The 16,654-nt window shown below is 36.9% G+C and overlaps 1 protein-coding gene across 10 annotated transcripts in view; it reads left to right on the top strand.

The window, feature by feature from the left end:
- Window positions 1–16,654, top strand: part of RGS7 (regulator of G protein signaling 7) — a 498,690-nt gene that overhangs the window by 464,845 nt on the left and 17,191 nt on the right. For 7 of the 10 annotated variants that reach the window (XM_053209414.1, XM_053209412.1, XM_053209420.1 and 4 more), the window contains 7 exons: window positions 1,193–1,254; window positions 2,566–2,676; window positions 3,934–4,059; window positions 9,671–9,857; window positions 12,916–13,005; window positions 14,400–14,453; window positions 15,220–15,301. In XM_053209414.1, the coding sequence (XP_053065389.1) occupies window positions 1,193–1,254; window positions 2,566–2,676; window positions 3,934–4,059; window positions 9,671–9,857; window positions 12,916–13,005; window positions 14,400–14,453; window positions 15,220–15,294 (705 nt within the window). In that variant the 3' untranslated portion in view covers window positions 15,295–15,301. The remainder of the gene's footprint in view (window positions 1–1,192; window positions 1,255–2,565; window positions 2,677–3,933; window positions 4,060–9,670; window positions 9,858–12,915; window positions 13,006–14,399; window positions 14,454–15,219; window positions 15,302–16,654) is intronic. The other 3 variants (XM_053209415.1, XM_053209421.1, XM_053209416.1) reach the window with 2 other exon arrangements.

Below are 16,654 nucleotides of genomic sequence, written 5' to 3'. Positions count from 1 at the left end.
ATTCCCCAAATCCTGCTTCCTCTAACCAATTCTTTAAAATGACCTACACTGATGATTAGGCGTCTCCATTTCAAGAGTTATTTTGTACTCTGGAGCTCTTCTTGAAGAACGGAAGACTAGAAGCTGGTGACCGTTGAGTCACGTGTTTTCTGTATCCAATCACGTGACATCATCTTCACGGAGAGCTTTTTCTTGCTTCTCCCCCCCTGCTCCTCATTAGGCTCTGAAGTTTTCCTGCATTAACACTGGTGTGCAGTAATGGCATATGTCACTTGTTGTTTCACAAATTGATAAATAGTTTGGGCCCCAAGTAATAGTCGAGAGCAAACACTAGGGTCTCTCATATCAAATAATAGTGAAATCTCTTGGTTTGGTTCAAAATAACTTTTTTATTCTTTTCCCTGATATTTTATTGTGATCTGGTTTAGCAATAGTGTAATGATACTTTCTCTAGTATATTTATAATAACCATGAATGGAAAGTAATTTAGAGAGTTTTGAAGTTTTCTATGTGTGATTATGTCCCTGTGAACATTTGTTATGAAATGTTGGTAAAATTATTCCCCAAACACCTATCTTTGATGCTTTCTTGGGCTAGTATTAGGAAGTAGGGTTTACTTTGAAATTATAGTACATGGGGCACCTGGGTGGCTCAGTCAGTTGAGCGACCGACTTCGGCTCGGGTCATGATCTCGCAGTTCGTGAGTTCGAGGCCCGCATCGGGCTGTGTGCTGACAGCTCGGAGCCTGGAGCCTGCTTCAGATTCTGTGTCTCCCTCTCTCTCTGCCCCTCCCCCACTCATGCTCTGTCTCAGAAATAAACATTAAAAAAAAAAAAGAAATTATAGTACAAATAACAAATATATTTATTTTCTGAATTTAATATTGGGGATTGATTCTGATTTGGCTTTTCACTCTGAATAAATGTTTAAAATCTCTATAATGCTTTTAAAATAAAGTTATATTTTGTCAAAGTATGCAGAATGTTCAAATTCATTGCTGTTCTAAAGGGATATTGACTATGTGTTTTCAAACACTTTAATTTTCAGAGTCATCTCATTTGATTTTTCAGACTTTGAAATTTTACTGACTTGGAACATATTCTTATTTAGAATTGCCCAGTGTATCAGAATTTCGAGTTGAAAATTTTGAGAATGTCACTACTTACATAACTACTTCTTTAATTCTTTTCAGATTAAATATTGGCAAATACAGTTAGATAGACATCGGTTAAAAATGTCAAAAGTTGCTGATAGGTAAGTATTTCAAGATGCCCATATAAATAAAAAAATTTCACGTGATAGTTAACTGTGTTTAAAATGGGATCCTGTAAGAAATTTTATTTTTCCTTTTGCACATAGAAAACTTTCAATAATGGGGTGCCCGGGTGGCTCAGTCGGTTAAGTGTCCAACTTCAGCTCAGGTCATGATCTCATGGTATGTGAGTTCAAGCCCCACGTTGGGCTCTGTGCTGACAGCTCGGAGCCTAGAGCCTGCTTTGGATTCTGTTTCTCCCTCTCTCTCTCTCTGCCCCTCTCCTGTTTGTGCTCTATCTCTCCCTGTCTCTCAAAAACAATAAACAAGAAAGAAAGAAAGAAAGAAAGAAAGAAAGAAAGAAAGAAAGAAAGAAAGAAAGAAAAGAAAAAGAGAAAAGAAAGAAAAGAAAAGAGAAAAGAAGGAAAGGGAAGGAAAGGAGAGAGGAGGGGAAGGGAGGGAAGGGAAGGAAACTTTCAGGGAACTCTTCTGTTATAGTTTAAATGAAAGAATGATCATTACTGTCTTCAGTCTCTTGAGATCCAGTCCTGCGCAACGAGAATCAGATACAGAAGATATTTCCAAGGAGTTGAATTTTTCACTCCTGCTGAGAGAAATGAACCTTTCAATTTATCGAGTTACTTTTTGGCAACTTAGAGCCTCTCTGTAAATTCATCTTAACATTGACACTTTTCAGTTATTGCATGACTTCAGAATTTGAATTAAACACAGATTTTAGATATTTTCCTTTTCTTCATTTAAATCTGTTATTAGTGGCACACATGTTCTTCGCTTTGGAGTATTGCCAAATCCCACCTCTGCAGCTTCTTTCCTTTCCTCTCCGTCTTTTTCTTTTCTTTCTTTTTTTTTAATACAAATTTAAAGAAAAATGTTAGTGATTCCCCCCTTACCTAACTCCTGTAGATACTTTTAATAAAAATTTCCTTTACCCATTCTCCAAGTTTGCTAAAATTTCAGCTGTGAGTGGACTGGTTGGCCAAGGATTGGAACTGACCCTTAGCACTGTTTTTCACACACTGACACTTTCCATTTTACTTCATTTTAATGGACGGATGTTGCCTCACTTGGTTTGGGCATGGACAGACATGGACTCCTTAGCTACATTTGTCTTCCAAGGTGCACAATAAGTTGATGCACAAAAGTTATTGAAACGTGGAAACTGCCATTGGGTTTTACTCTATAAGCAAGCGATTCCTTGCCCAGACCTTTTTATATCGTATCCCTTATTTGGGGCTGGGTATAACCTCAGCGAAAAAACTAACGAAGACGAAAATATTTTTTTTTCTCTCTAGTCTGTTAAGTTACACGGAACAGTATGTAGAATATGACCCATTTCTTGTGCCACCTGACCCTTCTAACCCATGGCTGTCTGATGATACTACTTTCTGGGAACTTGAAGCAAGGTATGTGACATGTTCTTTTCTCTCCAATTATTTCACTTATTTCAGGTTTTGGGTAAAATAGGAAGAATTCCATAACTGATCATGGTAAGGCTAATTTTACTCTGTGTCTCTATTAGCCTGTGATATAAAGTTCTTGTTCAAGGTAATGGTTTTTAAACCTTAAATACTTGCATTTGTGTTCAGATGCACATTGCCAGAAGACTGGCACAAAATTAGAAGTACAGGAGTTTCAGGATAGATTATTCAGAGTTGGGATCTTCAGTTCTTGAAATTTAGCTCATGGTTTTTGCTTCTTTGAAACTCCGCATAGCCACATAGGCCCCTGTATTCAAGCAAAATGATTGTTAAATCCATACTTATTTAAGCACAATACAGGTATGGCTCTATCCATTCAATTTTAAAACAAAATGAACTTGCCATTAACACTCTAAGAGAATCTGACAAGATACTGACGTCTTAAGAAAACCAAAGCACAATTTAAGATTCCCTGGTTTCCTTCATGACCTATATAAGGGAAGACTTATATCATCAATCTTGACAGAGTCATGAGGAGAGCAGTGCCTATCACTATACAGAGGGAGGATTTCATATTCTATGGCCTTTCTCTAGACTGTGTTTATGGACTTTTTCTTTCTTTTACCTCTAGATAGTGTTCTTAAATGCTTGACAAGTGCAGGCTCTTCATCCATAAGGTCTAGATTTTATACATGAGGAATTGGGGCCCCAGAATGTTGGGATTCAGCCAGGGTTAGGTCACACATTTCATCAACAACAAACTCATAACTAGAATTTAGGCCTTTTGGTTCCCAATGCATTTTCCTCCAGTACAACATACCACCATGAGACTCCACACTATATGCTGGTTAAGAAATTGTGCTTTGAGGTGAGAATGTCTAGAATATTGCCCCTTATTACGTGTCATACATTGGCAAGTTAAAACCCTCTTTGTGCCTTGATGTCTTCATCTATAAAATAAGAATTATGATAGTACCTGTCTCAAAAGTTGCAGAAAAAAATCTAAAAGAATCCCTCTAGAGCACTTAGTGCCTAGGCTTAATAAAGATTAGACTGTTGTTAATGCCTAATGTATACTTCACTATGATTTCATGCACAGCCATCGATCACAGATTTTTTTTTCCTGAAAGATATGTTAAAGATGGGAACCTCAAGATATATATGATTTTGAGGGGAGATGTAATAGCAGAAGACAGAATTGGCATGAAAGGAGTATATTTTTCCTCATTTTATCTCCTATAGCAAAGAACCAAGTCAGCAGAGGGTAAAACGATGGGGTTTTGGCATGGATGAAGCATTGAAAGACCCAGTTGGGAGAGAACAGTTTCTTAAATTTCTAGAGTCAGAATTCAGCTCAGAAAATTTAAGGTAAGACACATTGTTTGTATCCTATTCTATGTCAGAGAGACTTACTGTGATATGGCTGGTTATTTTGCACCAAATAGATCAGTTACCCTCGTACCAACATGATGACAAGATGAACGCATTGAATTTCTGCCTCCTGATGGAGGGAAAAGGGTAACAAAGGAAAGCCTATCCAGAATTATTAGTTCCTTATAATGGTTTATTTTTACATTATCTCTTCATCTATTAAGTATATAAGTGTGATGCATTTGAAATGGACTCCATAAAGAAGTATAATACCTGAACTAATGTTTGGCAAAGTGAAGAATGGCCAATAATATTTATGAAGTTAAATTATCATTATTTATCAGTATTGGTCTTCTTAAAGTAAGGTCTGGGTGCCTATTAAAAATAACTTGAAACAACACTGTGGGGCAGTTCATGCACTTGGCACATTTAAATATAGCTTCAGGACAGTTGAGGGCCGCACCACACTGAGCTGTTAGTAGGAGAGGGGTGTGCATTCCACGCATCTGTTGTATGCATCATCCTTACATATTTTTGAATTTTTTCGAACTTAAGAGGCACCTGGAAATTGAATTTTTAAATGTGAGACACTGCAATAGATTTTAATGGCTCTTTTTAAGATCACCAAAGTGAGTGATAACTTTCCACTGCATAAAAATGTTTTTCCATGAGCTCTTTAATTCATTATTCTTTTGAAAAGGATACCCTAATTTACTTTCCCATGACTTATGCGGTCCTGTGGAACTCATTTATGGTAAGGTCCCAGCATTCATTTATTTTCATTGGAACTCTGCAGCTCCAGGCATTGTCACATTCTTTACAGATGATTTAACAGATACCAATACCAAACCATTCAGAAGCATGTAGAACTTTGACAGATGTCCTATGGTTGAAGCAAGATGATCACAGTTGGAACCTGGAATAATTTTATTATATATGCATGCCTGTCATGAATTGTTGGGATGCAGCCTTCTATTCATTCAAGTTGGTGCAAACCCATCTTGGGAAGGCTTTTAGAAGATCTACACTGCTAAGGGTTGTTTTTTTTTTTTTTTATCAAGGTCACATCATCAATTATTGAGTAAAGGAATGCATAAAAAATATAGCAGAGATAAAAGATATTTTTAGCCTTTTAGCAGATGGGAAGATGGAATTTCCTCTAGTTCTCTAAGTTTTTAAATAAATGCCAACATCAGGGGTATCATGATGAAAAAATAAACAAGAAATGGGGCACCTGGGTTGCTCAGTCAGTTAAAGGTCCAGCTCTTGGTTTTGGCTCAGGTCATGATCTACAGTTTGTGAGATCAAGCCCTGCATTGGGCTTCACGCTTACAGTTTGGAGCCTGGTTGAGATTCTATCTCTCTCCCTCTCTCTCTCTCTCTCTCTCTGCCCCTCCCCTGCTCGTGCTCTCTCCCTCTCTCAAAATAAGTAAAAATAAACTTAAGAAATAAACAAGTAATAAGCCTGGCCAGTATCACCTAACCAAATAAAAATGGTTCCTGATCTCATTAAAACTACAGTCTAGTGGTGGATACAGAGAACAAAGATCACAACACAAAATCGTGGTTATTTAGATCTGAGAAGTACAGAGGGATAGCTAACCTAGAGTTGGAGGTCAGCAAAGGCATCCTAGGGGAAATAGCTTTAGGCTGTGGTTTGGATGTCAAGATATAACCAGCCAAAACGTAAGAAGAAAGAAGCTCTGGGCAAAAGAAATAGTGGCAACTGTGTTTGTTTCATGAATGAATTGAATCACTGCTGATTCCTTAGTTCAAGCCTTAACCATTTCTTATGTCAATAATTTTATGCCATACTAGTTTTCTTTTTTTTAATTTTTTTAATGTTTATTTTTGAGAGAGAGAGAAAGAAAGGGGGGGGAGGGGCAGGGAAAGGAAGAGACACAGAATCCGAAGCAGGCTCCAAGACTCTGGGCTGTTAGCACACAGCCTGACGCAGGACTTGAACTCAGGAACTGAGAGATCATGACCTTAGCTGAAGTTGGACACTCAACCGACTGAGCCACCCAGGCACCCCTACCATGCTAGTTTTCCATCTAAGTCATTTCATTTAAGAAATATGACATATTTAATATATTTTATGTTATAATCATATCCATACTGTTATAAGTATGCCATGGTATATTTAGTGTTCACTCTTTCTGATTATCAAACATCTAATCACCACAACAAAAATGAAATGTAAACATTCGTGCCCCATTTTCCGATAAGCAAAATATGTCTGAGAGAGGCTAAGCATCTTGTCCGAGTCAGATGGGCTAGTAATTGGAATCCTAGGCTTTCTAAAAGCCAATAAAGGCTATACTCCACTGCTCCCCAAATCTGAGCCCACTGTTTCTGGTATCACACACTGAGGAAGAAAGAATAGTCCAGTTGTCCAAGAGGGCTAATTGAGCTTAAGTTAGTCTCAGTTTGTCTTATCAAGCAGCTGCCTGTAAGTACCTGCTCTTTACAGAAGCATGACACTCCGATGTTCTTCCAGAATTAAGACAGGAAAAAAAAAAGTCAAGAAATACTGTTTATTGATAACTTATTCCTTAAATATAACCTCTGCTGTCCATTGGTGTGTTTTTACTCATTCCCTTTTCAGGTAAAACATGCAGCATAGTGGGAGTACTAAGGAAATATAGTAATATGAATTTTATTGTTGAGTGTCTAAAAATCTGTCAGGCACTCAGAAGTGCCTCTTACATAATTTATCTTGTCATCTAATGGAAACCTAGTGAGATAGACATTATTATCCCATTTTACTGATTAAGAACTCAAGACTCAAAGACATTAAAACACTTCCTCATATTCCAGCTACCATATATTAAGGATGATGGGATTTTACCAGTGCCCTTTCCATTCTACTGAGTTATTACAACATCTACAGTAAGGCCGAGAATAAAAAAGGTGATGATGTGGGGCACCTGGGTGGCTCAGTTGGTTAAGGGTCCAACTTTGGCTCAGGTCATGATCTCGCAGTTCATGAGTTCAAGCCCCACATCACGCTCTGTGCTGACAGCTTAGAGCCTGGAACCTGCTCGGATTCTGTCTCCCTCTCTTTCTTCCCCTTTCCCACTCATTCTCTGTCTATCTCCAAAACAAATAGACATAAGAAAGAAAGAAAGAAAGAAAGAAAGAAAGAAAGAAAGAAAGAAAGAAAGAAAGAAAGAAAGAAAGGCGATGATGCTCTTAGGGACAGTTATGAGCACATCAACTGCTGCAAATTATCCAGGGGCAAACCCCAGCTATGACACTCATAGTGGGCAACCTTAAATAAGTGACTTAATCTTCATATCCTCAGTTTCCTTTTCTCAAAAATGGGGGAAATAATAGCACATACTCTAGTGCTGTAGAGATTGAATTAGTAAATATGACTAAACCACTTAGAATAGAGCCTGCACTTATTCCTGTAAGTGTTCTTATTAATTTTTCTGTGTTTTCAAGTTTATTAAGATGTCACTGCATCTATATCAGCTTTGCCTTACCAGCCCAGTGCTTTGCCCAGCAGAAGGCTTTTTCCTGCTTTGCACTCCCACACTATGTGGTTTGCCCTGTTCCTTGATAGCTGCTCCCGGGGTCCTAATGTTAGGCAGTTATTTGAATGGTGTACCTTTTTCTCTAGTGCTTCTTTGAGGACAGAAAAATTCTTCCAATTAAGGTGTTGAAAGCATGCTGGAATGGACTTGAATGAGCATTCATTACAACATTTATGCTCTCTCAGATGGCAATTAGATTGCACAGTGTCCAAATCTCTTATTTTTGGAGGAAATAGTCTTGAGCCTTCCCTTCTGAAGACAATAACGGTAGTTTCATGTGTAAGGCGTTGACCAAAATTGACTATCTACTGTTACATATATCTACAGGAAAATAATCTCTGGAAACTGGAAACTCACTAGATGGAGTAGTATTTGATTTTCTAACTCTAGCTCAACTGCTTTATTACTTATTTCTGACCTTTCATTAATGCCCAAGTTAAAACTTAATAATTATGAAGGTTCTGTTTGTATGAAGGTTCTGTTTATAAAGGTCATATTGTACCTCTCTTAAGACTCTGTAGCCTGTAGTGAACTTTGTCTTTTGTCATTTTCCCATTTCATGACTACATATGCCATTAGGGTGATAATGGTCTATGTTGAGGGTAACATAGACCTAGTATGTTCCGTTTTCAAGTATTTTTTTTCATTTTAACAAATTATAGTGATATATATATAATATATATCATATATATATTCATTTTTTTAAGTTTATTTACTTATTTTGAGAGAGGCAGAGGCAGGCCACGAGCATGGGAGGGGGAGAGAGAGAGAGAGAAAGAGAGAGAATCCCAAGTAGGCTCCATGCTGTCAGTACAGAGATTAACATGGGGCTTGAACTCACGAAACCATGAGATCATGACCTGAGCTGAAACCAAGAGTCAGATGCTTAACCAACTGAGCCACCCAGGCACCTGCCATCTTCATCTTTTCAACATTATTTCTAGTCCTAACCAAAATGATATAACACAGAGCAAAATTTAAAGAAATGAAACCTATTAATACAATGTGACCCTTTATTATTAGACATTGCTATTTGCTCTTAGCCAAAACATGTTCTGGTGGGTTTTTTTCCTTACAGCATATATATTCTATACAGAAGCATATAAAATATATTTACATATTTAGAAGAAAGTCAGTATTTGTTTTGTTTGTTTGTTTTCCAGAGCTTCTGAATTGCTTTGATGCCTCTGCAAATTTAAACCTTTCAAACAGTGGCACGTGAAAGCTTGTTGCTTCTGTCATTCCATAACTCTCTGAATTAAACAGCCTAAAAATTAGTTACTTGCCCTGATTTCTCCAGCTAGGGCCTTTTCTGATCTTGTGTCCAGGCCTCTTTTTTTTTTTTTTTTAACGTTTATTTATTTTTGAGACAGAAAGAGGCAGAGCATGAACGGGGGAGGGTCAGAGAGAGAGGGAGACACAGAATCGGAAGCAGGCTCCAGGCTCTGAGCCATCATCAGCCCAGAGCCCGACGCGGGACTCGAACCCACGGACCATGAGATCGTGACCTGAGCCGAAGTCGGACGCCTAACCGACTGAGCCACCCAGGCGCCCCTGTCCAGGCCTCTTTTAATTCCAGTAAAGCTTCGCTGTGATTCCCTTGCCACGTAGAGCAGAAAATCCTCTCCATACTAACTCTCATTGCTCACATGGACAACAGATCCAAAGAATATAGTACAATGCACTGCTTTATCCCCCAAGCAGATGCTCTGTGTCATTCACTCTAATTCCCTACAATCTCCTCTTCCTCTCTAATAAATGGTTCTTTAGTGGTGCTATTTTGCTGTAGTAAAAATTAAAGTTGTGAAGAATCAGGGCTCTGGGAGATCTGCTTTCAATAGCAAACACTTAAAAGAGATTGTTTTCAATATTTCCTTTTGAAAACATTTATACTTTTGAATACAACTAATGAAAAAAAATTCAGTAAAGGCCATATATTGGAAGCCCTGAGAAAACAAAGGAGTTTATTGTTATGCATTATTGTGAATTGTGTGATCAGTCAATATTATAAGAAGTTGCAAATTATGAGGCATCACTGTAAATGCTTGGTGTCACATTTTCCATAGATTCTGGCTAGCAGTGGAAGACCTGAAGAAAAGGCCTATTAGAGAAGTCCCTTCCCGAGTTCAGGAAATATGGCAAGAATTTCTGGCTCCTGGAGCTCCCAGTGCCATTAACTTGGATTCTAAGAGCTATGATAAAACCACACAGAATGTGAAGGAACCTGGACGATACACATTCGAAGATGCTCAGGTTGGTATGTGGGTGGGCCTCACAGTATGTCACAAATGTGTTCCTGGAAAATTGACGTTTGAGGTATTTCTGCTTTATTTTCATTGTAATTGGCAGCTAGACTTAATATTTTCAATTTAGGTAACTGTATGTAAAATAATTCCAATTGATTTGGAAGAAAAGAGAGACACATTAAAATGAACAGTTTCTGAAGCTTGGGAATGTTTTATAAATTTGAATGTTTTTATGTGAACATTTCTTAAAGGGGAATATTTGAAATATTTGAACACTTTTACTTCATTTTTCTACTTCATCTCCCAATATGCGAGAAAACACTTATCTAATGATGACCTCAGCTCAGTAACACATAGTTGAAATCTTTAAGGTATCTTCCAATGTGGAGATTCTAAGATGCTGACATTCCTAAATTATTCATCATTATGAATAGTCAGAGCTAAGCTAGAGTAGGTTACAGTTATGTCACACTCAAGCCAATTTTGTCTCTTATGATACAATGAAATAATAGAATTAGGCATATATGAATTTCCCAAGTCAAGTTTTTAATCTGTGAAAAGGAAAAAAAGGAAATTAATATTAGGATATTAATATCCTAAGACAAATATTTAGTTTTTTTTCCTCAAACTGGGCACAATTGCCTCCTTAGACACAGTCTGAATTTTTCCTTCTCTAAAAAAATATTGTGCTCAAGAAGAAAAGTAAACTTTTGGGTATTATTTTCCTAATGATAGGCTGTAATTGGCTTTTTAAAAAAATTTGTTAATGTTTATTTATTTTTGAGAGAGAGAGAGAGAGAGAGAGAGAGAGACAGAGCATGAGCGGGGGAGGGGCAGTGTGAGGGAGACACAGCATCGGAAGCAGGCTACAGGCTCCGAGCTGTCAGCACAAAGCCTGACCCGGGGCTTGAACTCATGAACTGTAAGATCATGACCTGAGTCGAAGTCAGACACTCAGCCAACTGAGCCACCCAGGCGCCCCTGTAAATTAAATTGGCTTTTAAGTTGGAACATGCATGCATCTTAATTTCTTAAACCTCTTCAAAAGAAGAATATTAGTTCTAGAAAGTATCTTGTTTTTCAAATAACAATATTACTAAAATAAAATCTAGAAGATTTTAAAATCTAAAAGACCTTATTTTCACTCCCGGTGGAAAGTACATTTCTCCTGGCTTTGGTCTAAAGAAACGAGCCATCGTATAGAAAACTAACACAGGTTGAGATAGCTAAACAGACACCCATCTTTGCTTTCCCATGGCCTTCTATGTAGAAATAATTATAGACACACGCAAGAGAGCAGGATGAAAATTATAGTCCTGTTGCTTACTTCTCTGTGGATTTATCTTTCTTTCAGTTCAAGATAAAATTTCAAGCATTTTTCTAGAGCCAACAATATGTAAAATGTTTGAAATGATCTCCCTGAAGTCTTAAAACGAACATTTCTTTGTTATCTGTGGCATTAAAAATATTCTTGCTTAATAGGTCTTCAGTAAAATGAAAAGGCATAATTTTCTGTAGAAAACATTACCACCTGACCCTGGGCTTCTTTTTCAGTTAAGCTCAGATATTTAACTCCAGTTGTTGATAGGTTTTTTAACCCCATCCTCAAAAATATAGTAATGAAAATTCCTGCCATTTTTTGAGAAAAGAAACAGTGTAATGATTAAGAAAGCAGACTCTAGAGCCAAATTGCCTGGGTTCTAGTCAAAGCTCTGTGACCTTCTTCATATTTAAAATGGGTATAATAATGGTTCCCATCCTCACTGAAGTTTTGTGAGGATTAAATTAACTAATACAGGCAATCACTAGAAGTGTGCCTGGTATATATGCATGTATATCTGAGCGCTTACTATGCATACCCCCCTACTTTGCTAAATATATATCATTCCTTTAAGCCTCACAACAACCCTATTGTACAGAGTGGAAAACTAAGGCTCAGAGAGATGGGATAATTGACCTAAATTTACATGTTTGTAAGTGGCAGGTCTCGAGCAAGATAAGATCTGAAACCTTCAGTGCTTGACTCCAAAACAAGACCTCTCTCCACTTTTCCAAGAACAAATTCTGATAGGGTCTTGAATGTGCCATACTTTTGGAGGTGAGCCTTGGGCTAGATATTGAGTGAGAATAACTCCAAATCATAGCAGAGAGGATTTTCTGCTCTAAGTGGCAATGGTGTGTTTGGGACTGGGGAAACCGAGTCATTTCCTAAAATATATTTTTTTCTGCAAACAAAAAGAGATTGGGACATCCAGGATACTCTCTACACCTAACTGATTTTTCACTAGACTAGAAAGAGGAAGGAGCATTTATGCTCCGTTGAACTTCAATAGGCCAGACCAGAATCTCCCTAGATGGGGCTAACAACTGAATGGGATGAATATATTTTTTTCCTTGACTTCTTTGTCTATCAATATTCATCATCATAATAGGACATTGTGGACTGATTATAGGTTTAAATTATTAAATATTTACCTAATCTGTCACTGAAGGAGGTTTTTTTTAATGCATACAAATTAGGAGATTTAGCAATTAAATATCACAAAATATTTCTTGGATTTGTGCTCTGGCCCAAAGTGGATGTGGATGACATTTTTTTAATATAATTTGTACCGAAGAGATGATTCATCTGGACAGTCTGCATCCTCCAAGTAGATAGCTAGTGTGATTACTGAGTCTTGACTTCATATCATTCACTTTTGGCCTGGAGTAATTTTAAGAGATAGTAGATTTACTTATATTCTCAAATGACCTATTCTCAAATCAACAACTTGATTTGAAATAACTTCATGACCTTCCATTAACTGAATTCCATGTTTTTCAAGGACTGGGTATGATTTGCCTCCTCTGTAGCTCTCAACCCAGTTTAAATATTGATCATGAATAAAATTATAAATCTGAAGATTCACATGTTCTGTAAACACAAAGTATTCTCATCAACATTATCATTATTAATGTTAGCTGTTTCCAGATTTGTTTTGAACCATACCCTGTATTCTTGACACAGGATTTGATTTTTCCCTGAGAAATAATAAAGAAGCGCTTCAACCATTATTTCTTTTTAGGAGCACATTTACAAATTGATGAAAAGTGATTCATACCCACGTTTTATAAGATCCAGTGCCTATCAAGAGCTTCTACAGGCAAAGAAAAAGGTATTGGTTCTTTGTGACCTTTTTCGATCTGGTTCTCAGTTATAATTGTACGGAGTAGTTCCTTCTACTGAGGCCAGGGTATTGGACAAATGGTAAGTGAACACACTCCAAGACCTTCCCCAAACCTTTGTGTTTTATAAGGGTCATCTGAGATGTTTTTGTTTTTGTTTGTTGATTGCTTATTTTCTTTTTCGTTTTGTTTATTTCTGCAGATGTTCATGCTTTACAGCGTTTTTTAGAACCTGTTTTCATGTTTCATGTTAGTCTCTTGTATGGCCAGTTTATGGATATAAAAATATAAAAAATTAAAATTAATGAAAAGGAAAGAATAACATCATTAGGTCAAAAACTTGAAGAGGGTTTGCTTTGTCCAGGAAGCTTGAGTGTAAGGTTTTGGCCACATACCCCATAACCAAATATAGACTTATTATTTTCAATGATAGTTGCCAAAATGTAGTTATGTTCGATTCAAAATATTTTAATTTGGCATTCATCCTGGATTACTTAGTATCCTGATGGTGAACTTTACACACCTAACAAGGTAGCCAAACACATTTTGGAAGAGCTGCAATAGACCTCATTATTCAATTAATGTTTATAATCAATGTAATCATTGAGGCAGGGTATGGAAAATCTGAATATAAAAATTGAACATCATTCATTATTTTTTAATGTTAAAATCGTCCATAGCTTCCTGAAACTTTTGATATGAAATTATAATTTTGTGTAATTCATGACTGTCATTTAGGCTAATAGGATTTTTTAAAGTCCATTGCCTTTGCCAATAAATAAATACTCTGTACTTGCCCTGTTCAATACAGCAGCCACTAGCCACATGGGGTTGTTTAAATTTAAATTTAAATTAATTAAGAGTACATAAATTCTAGCCAGATTTCATGTACTCAATGGCCTCAGCTTCTGAAATATTGGACAACATAGAATGACATTTCCATCCTTTCAGCAAATTCTATTGGACAGCAATGCTTGACAGAATTGACATAATCAACAGAAATCTAGTCCTAACAGAAAAGTATGAAGAAATTCTGAGGATGTTCCACTGATTTTCAAATATGTAGGCTTTGCAAATGTCAACGTAAAACCTTCATGAATCTACTTCATTTTAGTGTCATTTGATTTTGCCTTGAAATCATACCATTCTGTTTGCACAGGAAGAGTTTTGGTGTTAAAAATAGAAGTTCTAATAAAAACAGAGCCTATGTCCTGTGTCTAGCGTCCTTCCTTGGCAGATTTCCTACCTTCCCGGTCCCTGTGACTTAGAACATGGATTTGGCATTGCCTCCTTTCATCATCCTGCCTCTTTATGCTGTTTTCCTTGCTTTCTTTTTATTTATGTTCCCTATTTCCCTTTGCCACACCCACCCCATTCATGTAAGTCGGAACACTCAATGGATCGCAGAACATCTTTTGAGAAATTTGCACAGAATGCGGTAAGTTTTCTTTTTTTTTTTTTTTTTTTTTTGAGGCATTACAAATCATTAGGTCTAATTGGGAAATTTTCCCAGTTCCTAGCCCCATCACTCACCTTTCATCCGTTGATGTAACAAAAGTATTGTCTTTATTCGAACTCAGAACTTCTGCTTCCTGCTTATCTTTCTGACCCAGCTCTTTCTAGAGTAAAGATGTCATCCGTAAGAAACCATTTGTGTCAAACTAAGGTTTGGAAAGAAGTATATATTATGGCATATAAAATGAAGAAAGTATCTCTTATGTATTTTTATTCTCATTCCATGTATCCCTTTCTTTCTTAAAGATAGTGCATGCATTTCTGCATGCTCTTTCTCTTAGCCCTTCCTCAGGCTTTTTTAAAAGTTAAAGAACAATGAGGGTTCTGTGCTTTCTACTTCTGCAGAGAGAAAATGGCCTAATGAGCAGTTTAAAGCCAAAGACTTGGTATGAATGGTGGTTGGTGACAAGATATGCCCACCAAAGACCCACCAGCATGCCTCTCTTATGCTTTATGTTTTGGGAAGGTGTTGAAAACTGTTGCATAAATCATCCAAGAAACCAGTAGTTTTCCTACCGCTGTTTTCTTAGTATCTTGCCATGTGTTTTGGTGATATTTTGGTGATATATTTGTATGTGGGATTCCTTTTTTTTTTTTTTTTTTTTTTTTTTGTATTGTGCCAGTGCCTTTGCAACTTTCTGACGTTGTGTAAGCTCAAACTAAAGCCTTCAACACATTTATTTTTATAGGGCAGAAACATCCCTATTTTCCCATGCCATAAAAACTGTACACCAACACTGAGGGCCAGCACTAACCTGTTATGAAAAAGAGGTAGAAAAATCTTGGTTTATACTCAAGTTTGTCTGCATTGTCTGTTGAGTTGTGTGGTTAGCTCCATGCTGCTGTGTGTGTGTGTGTTGTGGCTTTTGCTGGGATGGCCAGTTAAGTGGAGTTATGTGTGTTGAAATGTAAGCAAATTGGATTCAACAAAGATGCTGTTTTTGTTTTTAGTTTCCTTCAAATATCTTTGTGGTGGGGAATGTTAATCAGTTCTGTTTATGAATTGCCAGTTGTGACGAGGAACAGAGTATTTGAAAGACTTTAAAAAGCTGTATATACTTTGAACAGTCAATGTGATTGCAAAAATCAAAGGGCTGGAAAATGAAGAACTCTAGGAATTAATCACTCAATAAACTTCAAAAAATGTTGGCTGGTTCTGTTGGAATCGCTGACCTTTAAAATAAAATTTTCCTAACCATGCCTCATAAGTCATCACGGGAAGATAAAGACAATATTTAAAAAAAAGCCTCAAGATTTTGCTGGAGAAAGTAGCCGTAGGCTGTTGCACGGTGCTCTGTGCAATATTTAATAATTCTTCCAAATTCACCCTTTCCTAACATGATGCTGAAATAATATTGTTCGAAAGATTGGAATGGAATTTTCTTTGATAGGATTAAAAGCAATAACACAACATATGGAAGATGGAAGAGGGAAGCAAAATAGTTGTCTTTCCTCCAACACCATCCCCAATTCTGACCTACTTCTCCAACTTTTAAAATAGTCCCACGTTGTCACACACTGCAAACTTAAGAAAAGATCAACAGGAAATAAGGGGAAGGCAAGCCTAATCATCTAGGCCTTCAGTCAAAATTCATACAAGAAATGACAGTTATATTCCAGACATTGTGCTGTGTCTCAGGAGGGTGTATAAGGTAGATACCTTAATTGCTAAGGAATCTAATGGTATAAACAAGATGTTGTGATGCACAGGAGAAAGATAAACTTTTCTGCTTGGTGTTGGGGTGGGGAGGGAGCACCCACAGGTAATGTGAGAATTCCCAGAAGAAATTACATTTAAGTGCATCTCACTAGGACAAGAAGGACATCCATCCTTTTAAGGAAAAGGGGAGAAAAGGCTGGAATTACTGAAGAAAACGAGGTTGAGTCACATTCACACATATATACACACAACACACTAATAAATTACAGATAATCTTCAGACACAATTGTTTGGGGTTATTTTTTCCATCCAGGAAAACGAAAAGTAATATTTTTCATTGGATATTTTGTTTCAGTAGTACTCTAAAGAAATGGAATAAGGAAATTAGAAAGGCTCTCTGATTTCCTCAGTAGATTACAAACAATTGTATCTATTTTATTACTCATGAGAAGAAAGTTTCTACC

This window comes from Acinonyx jubatus, chromosome E4, assembly GCF_027475565.1.
Source record: "Acinonyx jubatus isolate Ajub_Pintada_27869175 chromosome E4, VMU_Ajub_asm_v1.0, whole genome shotgun sequence".
Classification (NCBI taxonomy): domain Eukaryota; kingdom Metazoa; phylum Chordata; class Mammalia; order Carnivora; family Felidae; genus Acinonyx; species Acinonyx jubatus.
The sequence above is the reverse complement of the archived record's forward strand: the minus strand, read 5'-3'. Positions and strand labels throughout refer to the sequence as shown.